This window comes from Anopheles marshallii, chromosome 2, assembly GCF_943734725.1.
Source record: "Anopheles marshallii chromosome 2, idAnoMarsDA_429_01, whole genome shotgun sequence".
NCBI lineage: Eukaryota > Metazoa > Arthropoda > Insecta > Diptera > Culicidae > Anopheles > Anopheles marshallii.
In genome coordinates this window covers 49,397,501-49,415,049 of record NC_071326.1, presented here as the reverse complement: position 1 = coordinate 49,415,049, position 17,549 = coordinate 49,397,501, and the positions used below count along the sequence as shown (strand labels likewise).

General features: G+C 37.8%; 1 protein-coding gene across 1 annotated transcript in view; it reads right to left on the bottom strand.

Moving 5' to 3' along the window:
- The window catches only part of LOC128709814 (calcium-activated potassium channel slowpoke), a 54,555-nt gene that overhangs the window by 2,642 nt on the left and 34,364 nt on the right, over positions 1-17,549 (bottom strand). The window contains exons 11-17 of the mRNA XM_053804832.1: positions 15,879-15,991; positions 12,403-12,561; positions 12,253-12,329; positions 5,934-5,984; positions 2,544-2,621; positions 895-927; positions 112-253 (exon numbers count right to left, since the gene is read on the bottom strand). Coding sequence (XP_053660807.1) covers positions 112-253; positions 895-927; positions 2,544-2,621; positions 5,934-5,984; positions 12,253-12,329; positions 12,403-12,561; positions 15,879-15,991 — 653 coding nt within the window. The remainder of the gene's footprint in view (positions 1-111; positions 254-894; positions 928-2,543; positions 2,622-5,933; positions 5,985-12,252; positions 12,330-12,402; positions 12,562-15,878; positions 15,992-17,549) is intronic.

Genomic DNA, 17,549 nt, shown 5'->3' with positions numbered 1-17,549 from the left:
CTTTGCGATTCGTTAACAAAGGAAATTCTCTTTGGTCAGTAAATGTAGTTGATCGAAACAAAACTATGTTTACACCTGTAAACATGTACAATACACGTTGTACTTACGCACCTGTTATAAGTCGACGGTGATATTAAGTTATCCGGTGGTTGTCTATTTACATTGGGCTTTACTTTGTTAACTTGTTTCGTCGAGTTCAGCATCTGATTGGAGCCGGTCATGGAGACATTGCTTCTTCGGTTTCGATTGATCACTAAATTGGAACGACAGGTAAACGGGTTGGTACACAAGCATTAGAGCATATCTGTTCATATGTAACGGTCGGTGAGATGAGTTTTACGGTAGAAAACGGAACAAACAGGTGTGTAACATCAGAAACATCGAACGATAGTACACGGTTCATAGTATGACGTCATGACATGTATCTATTGCACAACACTGAAAGAGTACTGGGAAAATTATATTTACGTACAGCAGATAAAGGTAAATGGGTGGTAAATACCAATAAACTTGAAGAGCAAATCGTTTATAGGTACACAAAATAGGATAGGACACAGAAAGGAAAAGTACACAGTGAAGAGATAGAGAAACAGAAGCGTTGGTTTGATTAGCATTATTTACACTTGAAACAGAAAATGCTGCAATAGAGAGGTACAACAGTAAGGTACGTAAGGAAGAGACACATCATAAACATAAAGGAAAAGAAACGTCGCATAACAACAGGTTGGTCGACTGCCTGCGAACAGTCCGACACAAAGTCCGTAAAAGAAAGGCAAGTAAACAAGAGACAGAGCGAAAGTTACATTTACGTAAATAGAGCGATGAAGAATAAAACAAACGGTAATATAATTATATCCGCAACAAAAAGGAGAAATTCATTCATAAGACACTCACAATTTATATCCTCTCGATCCCGAGTAATATCGCCTGGGTGTGCGGACAATGGTTTCGATTCGGTCCAGGTATTGCCCGTCACGGGTTTCGATTTTTTGTTCGTTTTGTTTGGAATATGTGTGCGGCATGAATGAGATGTGTTTGAAAGGATGATTTTTACACACGATTGTTGAATGGTTCAGTGGGCGAACGGTTTCAATGAATGCAGTTGCATCACCCAGATGCCAGGTGATGTGTTTGTTGTGAGGTGCACATGTGTTTGTTTATGTTTTTTTTTATAGGGGAAAAAGGAAAGGTTAGAAAAAGAACAACGGAATGCACATTAGTCCATGATGTTTTGTCGGTTGGCCACCGCATGATTTGCTAAAGATATAGGTAATATAATTATATCTTCTGTCGTCGATACATTATACGTGGAGCATATAATGTTTCGTACGACTGATGATAGTATTGCGACACTAACATAGCAATAAATTATACTAATTAAACACAAAAGCCATCAAAAGCAAACTTGTTGAAGCGTTAGAGGATCAAATGGAGAAAAGAAAAATCTACAGAAACGCGCAATACCAAAAGTCGTTCAGAAATAATGGATAGGCTGGTACATGCAATGCAACCGTCCAATGCATCTCTACACCATCGTATGTATCTCTCTTAGACAGAGTGTAAGCCAACTATCTATTTTACTTAGTTAAAGTCAACAATCAAAGGGCTTTTTTTTTCGTAAACCACGAAACCTGACGGAAGAACAAAAAGCGCCAAACTAGACGCACAACAAATTAAATTGAAGGAAACACACTTTTGCCTTACAATTCTTGATCACTCTGCTGGTAATTGTTACTAGAGTAGTAACACTAATTGAGATCGTCTATTGACATTAGTACAGGGAGAAGTACACATACATGAAATTAAAAACGAGCACAACAAAATATGTTCATAACTAAAAATAACTTCCGTACGTATTCTGTCATTATGTTAATTCTTTTCTTTCTTTCCGACCGTTGGCTTCTGCCCGAAAAACCGGATCCTGTTCGAACGACTTGTGTTATGTGGTACAGTGGCGATTTTAGTTCATTCTATGTACCTGTCGTGATGGTTGAACGTTTGTTGGTTAAATCTTACACTACTCTGATATACTTTAATTGTTTTCAGCTGTTGAGTTCGTTATACTCTATCGAACAGATACAATATGGCGATACTTGAGCGGAAGGAGGCGTTAGTTCGAAAATGGAACGTTACTCTTCAGATTTAGGCAAATAAACATAGAAGTAAACTGGAATCAATATAAACATCTATCCTTCATTTAAAGTTACATTAAAAGGCTAACGAAAAAAACAAATGTTTTAGGTAAAATACACCATAAAACAGCACGCTTGTATTTCTGGTATAAAGAGGGGAACTTCGGATGCGATGGAAAACAAAACAGGAAAATTGAAACAATAAATCAACACGCGTAACAGCCAAAACGAAAACGTTCTTCAAAGAAAGAAAATTATGTCATCTTGACGCACATAATGCTAAAACGGAACGTGTGCTGCAGGGCCGTGGCGTGAGACAAAAGTAAAACGAAACGCAAAACGATAAAGGTTTGACGTATATAGAACGTTGCAAACAAGCAGGATGGAATCGACAAGAAAGATCATTTTTACCCGATGAAATTCCACGAACATGCACCCGCTTCGGAAGTTCCGGTGGGGTGAACGTGGGCGCAGGATGATGCCCGTCGTCTGCAAAAGTCATACAAACAAGAGCTCTAAAGTTTGTTCGCCTAGTGTCACGCTTTTCATGGCGTGGCGCATTGACAACAGAAGCCGAAAAAGGAATAAAAATCAAAACTCGAACGTAGAGGGAACTATCAAAAAGTTGCTAATTGAAAAATTGATTTTTACTGTTGTGGAAAAATATAAATATACCTAGATGAACGCAACATTTGGCTATTGTTGAAGAGATAATTTAAACAAAAATAGGTGTATTTGTGTGCCAAGAGACAAAACGGTAGTAAAACGCAGTAAATGCAAAATAGTTAATATTAGTTACTAGCTTAGCAAATTGAAAATGCACGAAAATTGTAGCTTAGCATCAAAAAGCGAACTCCAAGGATCGGATTCTCCATGCCGATGCAAAACTAGACATGAAGCAAACATGAAACAAAACGTGTGCGGTTTTTGTGTTGTTATTTGCTTTATATCTTCTCAACCATAGAGGTCATAACAAAATCAAAATTAAACTTTGCGTGTTTCTCTCAATAGCAGCAGAAGCAATTTGAGATTGTATTTCTTTTCTATCATACTAGCGAGCGTGTAATGCATTGATAACTGAATCGATTGATTATAACATACACAGCGGAACGAAAAAAGAGAAAAGCAAGAAAAGCACTCAGAGCAGTTTTGGAAAGCATGACCTTACGTTTGCTATGCACGAATTTCGATACAAAATGTTAAACAGGCAGAGCGAGAAGCATGGAATGTAGACAATATCAATGTATATATATACACATACACAATACAGACAAAATACAGAAGATGAAAGGTACACAATGATCAAAGCGAAACGAACAGCGGGCAACCTAGAGACGATGCAGTGATCAGTTTAGTAAGATTATTATTATGCGTGAGTGGTTTTGCTCTCGGTAGTGATGTAAATGGGTCAATGTTTCGTTACTTCGCGAATCTCAAAGAAACAGAACGTGTGCTATTATTCCGTTAGCTAACCGCAAACTGCGCATCTGCTGTACGTGATAACTATCTGCCAGTGTACGAATGAGCAACTACTTTCTACGGCTAAATGTGAATACCTTCTACTTGGTGTGTGTTGGTGAGTGTTTTACTCTACTTAAGCTTTTGTGATTTTTGATTTTGGTTTTTTATTATTACTTTGAAACTAGTTTATGCATATAGAAATATTTCAATCACGTGGTAGTGTAATGCTTGATTTGGTCCACAGGCTTTGTCCTAGTGGGGTACTGGATGAACCCCAAATAATAATCACGGTTCAGCGATGTGAGTTGTCCCAGGAGGAGAATGTTTGCGGCATAGCGTAATTTAAAAATTACTATCTCTCTCCTCTCTCGCACCGACCCCACTCCTCACCCTCTCCTTTGGTGGTACTAACGATGCAAAACGTTACCAATTTAACTGGTGATTGATGCTCAGCACACATCTAGTTTTGCGCGCGGGAAGCATTCGGCATAGCTAGGGTAAGGTGCAATAAAGCCTTTTCTTTTAGTATGGTACATCTCAATTACACAAAAAAAAAACGTTGCACCGTTCGGAAGATGCAAAAACAGAATCTTCGCCCCGTTCGTGCATACATGGAACACGTAAAAAATACGTTCTTTTGTTTTGTTGTCACAATGATTCTTCATACTATACACTACTATATGGGGTACAATACTAGGATGAAAACTTACGTGTTGGATGCAAGAAATCGTCGGCTACAGATCGATAAATAAGTGTGTGGTTGTTGTTTGGTTTTGGTTTTGGTTTGTATGGTAGCATATTTTACAAACGTTTCGATTATGGTTTAAATCAACCATGTTTTGTTTTCGTTGGCCCCAAGATTCGTTTTTCGTTGTTCATTGCGCAACACGAGATTAGAAATTTGGTTGCAGGAAAAAGAAAGAGCGATCATAATCAGTTAACAACAGATAGCAGAATCATGGGTAAATTAAATGCAATTGTGCAAACTCCTCGTGAACTCCACGGAATGGATTGGTGATATGAGAAGTTGTTGGGGCGGGATGAAGACAAATCTATTCAACTGTAGAAGCTTCAACCGAATTATCGTTTAACCCGTCCGTATCATTGATTTTGAGTATCGTTTTGGGGTGGGTTTGAATGTTTTTTTTTCAATCGAATTACATTTCATTCATGTGTTTCACATTAGCCAATTCCATTAGTAAGCCCAGTCAAGTTATTGGGGTACTTTTTGGGTGGTACTTTTGACAACATACTCTACAGAAGATTACGATTTGACACTCGTGAGGACATAAAGAATGAAAAACAAAACAAAAAAAAACTGTTGTTAAGAACGGAAAATATGTTGAGATTACGACAAGAATCACAAACATATAGGAAATAAAAGCGACACGTAATACAGTTTTTGAACGGCCCATTGTTAGTTTTGGAGCAGACAGACGAGCTGCTGCTGAGCACTCGTACGATGAACAGATGAAATTTCAAACACTAGCAGCAGTTTTTAGTCCACAGTATGAAACAGAACAGAGCTTAAATGGGGCACCGATTAGCAAAACCGTTCGGACCAGAACGAAACTATTGAACATTTCCTTCCCGTTTGTTTCGTGCTGCTGCCGAACGTTTACATCACGGGCACGGCTCGAATGCTTCGAAAATGTTCCTCACGATCATTTACGACTACACGCAATACAATAAACATCTATCTCATGTTGCTCGACCATGGCTTACACAAAAAGATTAACACTGAACTTGCTATCGGAGGAACATGTTCGAGCAGATTGTCATAAAAAGGATCAAGTTATGGGTGACTCAATAAAGTAAAACTGTTAGGACATATATATTTCCTCTCGTTTTCTTTTATTCTACGGCACGTAGAAACATAAAAAAAGAAAATGAAACAAACGTTCGACTGGTCTGGATTCTGATACAACAATAAAGAATCTGCTCTAATCGTTTATATAATAATCAACCATCTAATAGGACACGGAAACATACACTGACACATGAGTTGGGATTGGTCGGTTAAGGGTGATTGGGTTGTAATTTAATTTTAAAATTATCTGACAACTATCGCGTGAATCGGACCCTTGAATGGGAGCGGGAAAACATTGAATAAACGACAAATAACACGACAGAGCTATGTGGTAAAGGGGGGCGGGGGAGGGTTTGGTCGATCATCATACACAGCCACCGGATACGGGGTTCGGTCGCGCTATTCTAGGGAATATTCCGTTCAAAACCAGAAAACAAAAGAGATAACAAAACATACAATATACATCATAATAGCATCGACTGATAAATAAGTTACCTAACATTTGATTTTTTGTTTACAATCATACGTACTTGCACGTCCAACAATCTGAATCGCTCGGACGCCTTTTCTGAACGTTGCCACTATATTGCGTGCAGTATGGCATTTGGGAAAGATAAACGTTACATACGGTATAAAGCGATCCGTCACCGAAAATAGTAGCGCGTGTGGTTAAAGTTTTGCGATCGAGTAATATTTAATTATTTTTTGTGACAAGTTTTGCGGTTTGGCGGTTACACCGAGGCAGAGGTAGAAGTGTTATCACACAATTGGCAATGTACCAAATACAACACGATTAACGATGGGAAGAGATAAAGAAAAAGAGAAAAAGAATCAATAGTAAGATTGCATTGATCAAAACAAGGGGTAAAGCTATAAAGAGACGTAGAGAGTGTTCAAGCTAGGCGTGAAGAAGTAGCCCCTCCTTCTGACGGAGTGTACAATAAAGGTTTCCTCGTCTGTTTGAACTTGATTTTTCATAAGCAATCACGCTACCTTTCCTCAACCATAGCAGAAGGCTGCAGTCTTCTGTGACCGACACCGAGGGTATACAATATGCTTACAGCAGATTACGGGCTGATATGGTAAGTTGGGATAAACATTAAACGACATACTGCAACAACGAGAGAGACGGAGTTTCTAAACCAGGAATGTGCTTTGTGATGCTTGGAAGGGAGATCAGGTAAGCTGCAAATTGATAACAGTAGGCACGACAGCTTCAATGTACACCACAAAAGCTTTCCATTAGCACCCAAACCTTGCTTCTGTGTTTACGATTACGTCCAACACAACGATCGTTTGAACATTTGGATTTATATTGTAACGTATACAAATGTAAACAGTGTAAAGAGAAGGTTTTTTTTATACAGATACTTAACAACGTTTATAGCCATTATTAAGTGACAGATGCTGGACAATGTACAAGGACTGGGACTGGTCGTATCATTCTCAAGTAATATTCCATGCACTACATGTAGTAATATAACACTTATTTGGGAATATTAACAACACATCGTCGTCAAACCACCTGACGCACGGTACATATAGCTTTTAGTAGTACGCTGTACACTGGACTGCTATTCGGTGTCCAATATTCCATGCAGTTACTACCAATTGTACAACTCTCATGATGACGCATCTCTAGCGAAACTAGAGCCGCGTATAGGTACGGAACCAGGGCGTTTTAGTTGGAGGATTATACATAACTCATATCTCGCTTTTACATCTTTACATTGTACCGGTATCATATAGAAGCAAACAGTGAACGATATATAGTGTGGAAAAAGCTCTTGGAAAACGCTCATTAAAAATAAACAAAACATAGCTAACGTTCATTGCATCGGATTAAAACATCAACAGAAAAAAAAAAACACAAAGCCGCATAGTCAATCAAGTTGCATTCAATTAAGAGCAGTCTGCTTGAAACTTCGGTAGCATTTGGGTTTTGATACTCCTTGTTACAAAGTATGCAAACAGAAGAAAGGAATCTATGTTGCCACGCTATCCCGAATTAAATTATCTCCCATGGTTTTCTTCGTCAAGCTTTTGTATTGTAAATAGCTTAGGAAATAATCCATTTGTTATTTAATCAATTATTGGTAAAATTTTTATTTTGGACTGAATAACTTGTGATGGTTTTTTCTTCGCAAAAACAACTAACGTGTTTCCAAATCTCATGCGAGGGCTCAGTAAGTGAGTGGTCCTAGTGTGCATCATTTCGTCAAGACAGAACGTGAGTGCTGTATTCTGGTACAAAGGGTCTGGCGGCTAAGTAGAGCATCCAATTTAAAAGTTCGAGTATAGTGAATTTTGTCGTGTGATTATTGATTTTTTTAAATAAGGAAAAGAAAGCTGGAAGGATGTCCGCATTTGGTGACTTATCCAGCGAAGAGAAAGTTGTGGAAACAGCGAAGTTTCAGCTATTTTAAATCAAAGTTATAGCAGTATGTGTAGCATTAACAAAAGAAAGAGTTTAGTTATGTTGTTTATTTAAGGGGCTGTTAGTGCATAAGCAATCGATAAAAAAACTAACCAAAGTCGTTGAGAAGAGAAACAATATAAATAAAACAATTGAGGATTTCTTTTTGAAATCTTAACTAATAAGCATTATTTGAAACATAACAATCAACAAATTACGGTGGAACTTTGGCGTTCTTGTTTTGATAACAGTAAAAACTTAAAGTTTAACACACTGTTCGCTTAACGTATCGGATTTGGCTGAATGCAAATAGCAGTAAGAAAGGCAATAAAATAACACACATACAAATCAATGTACAAATACGAACAGATCAACGCATAATTGTATGAATCGTTAAGTAAGGTAGCATAAAGATAGAGAACAGTTCCAGCACAGCAGGAGTAGAGCATGAATATATAGAACTTTTACAGAACGGAGCTCAACTAAACGGTTGTTAAAGAATAAAAAAATAAAACATAAAGTATTAGTTTGTCGGTAAATTATACATTCACTAGCATATATTAACTTCAATGGCAATTGTGGAAGGATAATTGTGTCCTAGTAGATTCAAGAAAACTGAGAGGGAGTTATAGGCGGGATATAGTAATATGTTGCATATACAATATACATTTGCCTTGAATGTTTGGTATCGTACCGTCGATGTAAGTGTGACAGGCGGAGTTAAGGCCCTGTTTAACCATTCCTGTCTGCATCATTATCATGCCCACATCTGAAAGGCGTACATGTATAATAAGAGAAAACGATATTTCGATAAATAAAACAAAATACTGCAATCGAAGGGCGCGGCGAAGAAACGTTTGAGCGAAACAGGCGAACGAAGGGAGAATATCACTTTTTTTTACTGACGAGAATGATGATGATGGCGATGGCGAAGTGGAACAGCGGCAGTCGCTTACGAAACATATGGCGCGTAGTAGCTGGTGGATGTGTTTTTTTTGTTTGCATGGTACAATACGAGAGCGTTAAGTTATGTTGATGCTGTAACATTTAATATACTATAGTTGATCAAACAAACCATTCACTTCCCTACACAATGCCCAGAAGGATGATTTGTTTGATGAGCACGATGAACACCACACTCTGACGCTAGTCAGTGGAACAGGCAACGTACGTACTTAGCGTTGCATCTTGATCACAACGATCACAGATAGATGCAAAAGTCTATCATTGCACCGTCTAAAACGACAACTACAATAAGTATTACACTTCCTCTTCCTCGCTTTGTCATTTAGCAATGATCGGCAGATATGAAAGGTACCTGTTGAGCGATACCTAGCGCAAGTCCTTTTTGTTGTTGTTTTACTTTTCAAATTAATGTCCAATAATCGTTGCTTAGATAGAGTATACTACGACAAAAATGATGTTGAACGTTACTCATGCTATTATTACAGTATGGGTGGAAGATAGCGATCGCAAACGATGTAGGGTACGGATACGACAGTTTTCGTATTCATCTACTCAGTTAATTCGTGCTGAATTACCAGGCATTCATGCAGAACGAAAAAAAGAAAACAACGTATGTTTTGGTAATAGTAGATTGAGCTTAGCGAGATGAGCTTTTGTAGTATTAACTTCAAATGAATATGGAACCATTCCTAACCTACTTAGACTTAGACGAAGTACAAATGTCGTAATGATGGCATTTCACAACACCTACTGGAGCGATCATCCACTCATCAGTCAGAATTTTCAATGTTCAGAACGTAAAATGATAAGAAAGTGTAGTGTGAATTGAGGAGCTTTTGGGCTTCTCGTTGAATGAACATTTGACCAAATTACACCAAATGTATAGGAATTGTAGCGTAAGGGAATGAAACCAGTTCCTGATTGTCATTAATTGTAAAACGCATTACACGTAACACGTTTACTGATACATGAGATAAAGTATATTGCAGCGTACCGATGTGATTACGACGATCACGATATTAATATTCTGGTGAGACCATTCGACAACACAATATAAAGCCATGGAGAGTTTAAGTAAGTTTTCAAACTTAACGTAAATAATAATTGTACAATCTGTTCATCAAGAGCGTATATGAAAAATAGTTTATAATTCCAGAGGTTTGAAGACTATTTATGGAATACTCAAACCACTCGACCGCTGCACTAAGGTTGTTTATTATGTCGGTAACATTTTTTAAATTTTATTGCAACGTCTCATCAATGCTACTATCATATCAAAGTTGTATATTTTTTATGTTACAACCGAAAACAATAATTTTGAAAATGTTACTTTGATTAAAAACAATTTCACGAATTTTAAACTATTTCGGTACGGTTATTCCTGTTGTGGACACAAATGCTGAGTAGCAATTTTCCGCTTACATCTGATCTTTTTTCTTCTTCGTTATTTCAAACAAACCTTGATGTACATTTGTTATTGGCAAACATTTGTCTATTCCTTGGGATCTATTATCACACTGCCATAACAAATACACCATATATTCTCTTGACGAAAAGAATGCACATATAGGTTCCTCACGATACAGACAAATTTTCACGCAGAGCTTCACTAACAAACTGTGATGAACATCAAGAGAGTGTAATACGGAAACGGGTTTGGAGTATTGATCTTTAACTAATTTTTATCTATTTCTATTTCCTTTCAAACTCACAGCATGTGTATAGAGTATCCGAAAGGATACTATAGCTTCCATTTTGTTGTACAATGGAACAACTCCAAGAGTTTAATTTAAAGAAAAAGCTAAATTTTCCCATCGATACTGCATTCGAGGAACCCACTTTCCGTATGGGTCAACATTATTCGCTTGATTACAATGTTACTTTAGTACTGAACCATCCTAAAGGTACACACTAAAAAAAGGTTTTACGGCTAATATCAAACAATGGTGCAAATGTTAAAAACGCATAATGCTACTACTTCGACGAAAAAACCTAGACGCAAAAGTAAGAGCCGAGCGATTCGTCAGCGAGAGAGATGCGCCCAAGACTTAATAAGTTACTCTTAAGAAATTGTAATTCAATTTGCAAAAACGAAAACATTATACAGAAAAGCGCCCATTGTTTATTGCAGCATATAGTTAAAAATCAATACTACTATTACGGAATATACTGGATAGAAACGTAGAAAATGTATTAGATAAAAGAGAAAGAGAGAAAAAGATAGAGAGACAAATACAGCATCAAATGCTCGTCAAAATTCCTCCTATGTACAGTGCACTTATTTCTGCAGAGGAATGTTGAGTACTCTTGCTCACGCTTTACATTGCGCACGATATTAAAAGTTGTGTTCGTGTGTGTGTGTTGAGTAATACTATACAAATGAATCTAAAATAATGGAATCAGTAAGACGAAGGGTTAATCAAGCTTTCATGAATAATACATTTTCAAAAGTGTACTTTCAACGGAATATGTCAAACACAAACCAACTATGAAAAGGGTTCGCACTTATGAAAAAAGCCTTTTATCTTGTTTTCAAAATGCAAACGGAACAGTAAAGGAAACAAAACTGTGTAACTGTTACCAACATATGATTCCGATAAAGAAACAAAACAACTAGAACACGGTAAATCATGTGTCGGTTAGAATAGAGCAAATGAGGTAACAAAAGTTCTAAACTAAAATAGAGTAGTCGAGAAGAAAAACGTATGCAGTTGCTTTACCTAGATCACCTATTTTTGTCCTCGTTTGTGCTGTCACTGTACAATGCGTTACGAACACACACACATATACACGCACACATACACAAACGGAGCAACACAGTTGTGTTCGGATTGGGTTTCATTTTGTTTCATGATCATTCGGGGCAATCCGTTTGGTAATCGCAAGGACACATCGCAAGTACGATCATTTTCGATAGGTGGACGTATTATTTGTTTGTTTTATAGTATTTAGTACAGCGCAGAATATTCAGTTCGGAGGCGCAAGAGAATAGAAATAATTAGAAAAGATTATCAAGATTAGGAAATGAGCATCTGGTATAGTTATTGATATCTAACAAATAGGGCAGAAGGGGTTCTGGGTGGGCGTTAGGTTACACCGGTAAAAGAGTTGGATCGGAAGGAAGATAAATGGAGTATACAAACAAAGTTGTGTGATTGTATCAAGGTGGGTGCTGAATCGTCGGGTTTTTCCCTCCGGTTTGGTAATCGGCAATCGGCGTCGTGAAATGTTGACCGTACGATCTACAACTGTTGGACCGTACATGGACGTGTTCAAAGCCGAGATTACACGTGCGAAGACATTTTTCCAGCATCGGTCACATATCACGCATATCGGACGGACGTAAATAGGTCAAACATGTCGAGTAATGAGTACAGGCGAGTGTACACTAAATCGATATTCTTGTTGGTCGATTGTTTTCTGGGAAGTAGTATTAAAATTGGATAGTTGATTCAACGTATACTTACAGTTCTTGCATTTGCACTTCTTTATTAAAGTTTCGTCTTTGATATCATCATGACACGCTTTGCAGTAGAACCACGCACTGAAATTAGGAATGAAGATTTACATAAGACATCTCCTTAAAGCGCGCGATGACGGTCGCCAGTAGTCCTCACCGCTTCACTTCGTCCGCACTCTGCGCTATGAAAAAGCCTTGCGTGTTGGCGAGTATTTTAGCACCTCGAGGATTGATGGAAATCTTGCTGTCGTTGCCTTCTTCTCCTCCCTTGATCTCGATGGCTAGCAGTAACAGTTTAAGCTTGGTGAAGCATAGCCTAGTTGACGAACGTAATGGAAAAGCAGGTGAATTAATATACCAATAGGCATCATGATCGCATGTGTTACAGATGTCGGTAAGAGACCGATCATTTCAAAGAATGAATAAGATCACACTGATGTAGGGAACATAAAGATACATGATTGGGATTAAACAACTACACATGCACGATGTTTGCTACTAACTGTCCTACAGCTGGGAACTACGAATAGAAGTGATTTTTGCGTGTACTGAGTGATGTAACAATTTACACAAGTTTTAGCTTCATTATGCATGGTCTGTTTGTAGCATCACTAGCATGGACGTTACACGTACCAAGACCACTTCTGCCGCTATTATTGACACACAGCTATGCGCTACATTCTATCGACAGGAGGACTACGCAAGGATACGGACAATTGGGTAATGCAATATTTTACACAAAGTCTAAACATTGGCGCAAGTTCGTTGTTCACGAAGTATTTTCAGCGATCATACAGGCACTATTATATACTACTCTTCAACAAACGGAGGAGATGCGCTCTTCGTCCTTTCGTTGTTCTTGAAAAGCAGGAGACACTACGGCAAGGTATTAGGGAAGGAATGCTTATCACTACAAAGCACCTACGCTTCATTATTTTAAAAGATGAAACGACAACGACGATGTTAGGTGAAACCTTGAAACAAACTTCAACCAGGATATCGATGCTGTGAAAAGATGACAAATTGGCGGACAGGAAGTTGGTTATAGCTCGCTTGCTCGATACATGGTAACTGCTCTATGGATCGAATGGTGTAACTATGGTGAATGACTATAGAGAGAAAAGGTGACAAAGCTATATGCTGCGGTGGCGCTTACCCACTACAGAACTACGAAAGTTCGCTTGGGTTCTGCTCAACTAATCGAGCTAGCTGCTATGTTATCTTTGTTTTTTTGCGAAGCTTTTGGCACAATGCTTCAAGTAGGGTCGTTGATAACACAAGGGGAAAGCTCATCTACTGGCAAATTGTTGGTAGTGGCAAATGTGTAAGAGACTCGACAAACAGTATATGGTCTATTTAGGCACAAAATAAAACATGGACAGACAACTAACAGAAGGCAAATGAAATAGGAAAGTTTTAGTAGTCAGAAAGAATTGAAAGTATGTTAGTTTAGTATTGAAAACACTACTAGGAATGTCAAAGACGTAGCCCATGGACAATGATAAAATTTTGCTGCACGAAGGCAATAATTTCGAACCTTTGTGATTCAAAAATGAGCCGAAATTGATCGATTTCTTTTTTATTGGAACCAATCACCCATAGACGTACAAAGATTTGACATATTATAACTTAAAATTTGGTTACAATTTCGGAATGAAAGACGAAAGAGCTATATTGATCAAAATAGTATTGTCTCCACATATCAATAGAAGGCTGATGAGATGTTGTAATATTTTTAGTAGACTAGTGGTTAGTAGTAGAAACAATACTCGTAGTAATTTCATTATTATGAACTGCAGTAATTAGTTTATTAAGATTTTCTAGTATATAATGTCTAACGTCAAATTAATACCCATAATATAAAAGGTGATAGTATTAGTAATAGCAATACTGAGGAAAGTGATAGCAATAGCAACAGTAAGTATTCTAAAATTTGTAAATAAACACTAAGAGAAGTAAGAGAAAAGGAGTTGTTACTAGTAGTAAATAGGAACAGGGTATGTTTGATTAAATGTCACAGCAAGGATGGCTCAACTGTGTCTGCCTAATGCTCAAACCGAATAAAAGAATGTTGTTAATTGTAGCAAAAAAGGGAACTCTTACTCGCTGGCTTGTGGAAAAGTCATGCCGGTAAAAGAAGGTGATAAGGTTTCGGTATACATCTCACATCCGGTACCCTGTAGGTAATCATTTTGCCAGGCCTGTGTATCTGGCGACTGTAATTAGTAGAGATACGGGAAAGACAGAAAAAGAGAGAAGAAAGAAAGATAACAAAAGCGAAAGGATGTAATGGCACAGTGGTCGAATGGAGTCTGGGACAGTTTTGCAACCGTCTCGCTCTGACAGGTGAAGGTAATTTGATGTTCCAGCAACCCTTTTTGTTATGGGACAAAAAGCGTTACAAATTACAAATAGCGTCTTGTGAAACGAATCCAGGCTAACCCATGAAACACACAACCGCGGAATGCATCTGGTTGGAAGGCTCAGTGCCCTTTTCATGATTCCGTAGTCAACTGTGTTCTGTCGGTGCCAAACAAATAGTAGTCTGCTGTCAAATGGGAACTAATAACCACCCAGTCGAGATGTTTTGGAAAATTGTACCCAAACGAGGTAAATGTTTTGGTGGAATAGCGAATGCCATTAGTTATGGATACCACATAGCAAAGTATCGTTACTAGAAACAGGGTTTTTTTTTAAGGGAAATCAACTGCGCGAAAGTTCAGCTGGAGAGGAAAATTATTGTCCAACTTTGATGACGCAAAATAATAACGATAAAATATACTGAATGGCTCATGTACAACCATTCAATCTGTCGATGCAATTTTGCCATATTTGTCCAGAAAATTGGAAAAGCGAACATCTAGCCTGAAAGACTGTTAACAACCTCCTGATAAAGCTCGTATAGAATACACGTTTCGTCAACGGATGAAGCGACACGCGGGAACCAAGGATCGAAAGGAAACGATTGGGAATTAACCTGGCTGGGCGCACATTCAACGGACGTGATAAGCATATATTTATTACCCAACTGTACGATTTATTCCTAAAACATTGAAAGCATTGGCAAAACAGTTGCCTTGATTGAAATGTTGATACAAATTGAAGTGTGTGTAACAGGCGTAAAACTGAACGTAACGACCAAACATTGTTTCAGCTAATCATCAACCACATCCACATTCGCATATTTGATGCCGCTATACATCATCGGTGAGTAAAGTGTACATTGAACCATGTTGACTGGAGGTTGAAACTGAGTGTGTTTGATGTTTGTGGATTGACATTCCTGTGAACGGGTGTACGTATTCTTTATTTCCAAGTGCTCTTAAACGCACCAAGATGGCGCACTACAAGTGATTGCATGGAGCAACTTAAACAATATTTTATAACTCAGATATGATGAAACATAAGAAGGTGGAAGCGCCAAAAATCAACTCAAGTTACAATTGCAGCATTTGTGGATAGCATACGCACAAATCACACACACATAAACACACAGGACGAAGAAAATGGACAAGAGAGAGAGAGAGAGTGAAAGAGATACAGACAGACAGACAGAGAGAGAGAGAGAGAGAGAAATAACGTAAAGAGAAAGAGAGATAGTGTGGCTGTTGCGTATTGTTGCGTGGGACTTACTCTGTCGCTTGCGCAAACGGCATACCAATGAAAGATGGACTCAGTGTTTCGGTGTACATTTCCATCCCCGTTCCCCTGAGATAATCATTCGTCCATACTTGCATGTCTGGCGACTACAAAAGTTTGATTTCGAGTTTGGAGTTGAAATATCAGTTTTAAATATTAGGATGATCGTAGGTAGAGGGGTGAAATGGATATAGGGAGCAAGAGCATCTGTTGCAACAGTAGTGAGTAGTTCGAGTGTCGTTTGAAATCGCTTAACAAAACAGCTTTCAAACAAAACAAAAGCTATAGATAGTTAACATAAACGGTTGCACGACACATAAAAAAAAACGGAGAAGATGCATTGAATAATGAAAGAACAATTCAAATTAAAAAGGGGCCATATTACAAACGATGAATACATGATGTGAAAATTGCGAGACTGCAAGATGAGCGACCAAAGTTCTATGCAGTGAGTGGCGTGTTGAAAAACGTGTTCTACAGTGACTTGTAAGAAAATACCCACCACCGCGGTACGCCACGATCATTCGATAGGTGTACGAAATTATGCACGATCGTAAAACCAAAAACAAAAAAGGAGACAGAATCCTGCTTCTGTCCCAGTCAATATGAAGATAAGCGTTTCGCTAAGGATATGTGGTTCAAATAGTATCTCATAGCAGTATCATTATAAATACGAGAAAACTGAGGCATGAGCGCGAAATGTTCGCTTTAAAATATCTTACCACACACTCTTGTGTTACCATCAATGGTAGATAAAATAAAAGTATATGTCTGTATAGAGAAAAGAGTAATACAGGACAATACATGGAACACATATGCACGGAACAAAATACTCAAATCTACAGGCTGGATGGTTGCATAAAACGGAGGGATAAAGTATGATGCGCTTGTAGTTGAATGTCGATATGGCGCATCATATGCGATTAGTAAGACAATTTTTATTTTCTTCTATTGCGTGATGAGAGAAAATGAAAAAAAATTGTTGGTATTCCCGGTCTGAACATTACTGATTACTGGTAAAACGGTGTGTGAATTATTAAACAAATCGCAACATATATACCAAAAGTAGCGCATACGGCAACGGTAGTGTAAAATATATAAACTGGTAATAATAACAATAACAACACCAGCACTCATACTCCATTCTGCGCTTAATGTACCAGTTGCCTGTTTCATTTATGCTTTTTGTTGTGATTGTTACTATCACGATTGACATCATTGGTCTTATTATGAGTGTACTTAAAATTGATCACCATCATTTAGAGCGTTACAACTGAGCAAATCAAACTACATACTACGCACATTTAGGAAAGTACTGGGCTCAAAGAAAAACAAATCATTCTAGCGTACAGCGTCATTACTTAGTCCACAATTCCGATAACTGCTGATATCCTTCGAGTATAAGATGATTGTAGTTCAAGTTGGCTCATTTGTTTTGTTAGATTAGTTTGCTTGTTTTTGTTTTTCTCAGGAAAATAAAATTAGATAAAATTCTACAAACTACCACTAGAGGATTAATAATTCTGCGGCCGCCGCTGTGTACATTACCTTGACTGAAGACTTTTTTATTTCAATTCCCTTTAAAAAAATATCTAAAACTCCTACAACCATGTAAACGATTGCTTTTAAAAATATCATTCTTTACATTTGGTTCCTTCTCCTGTA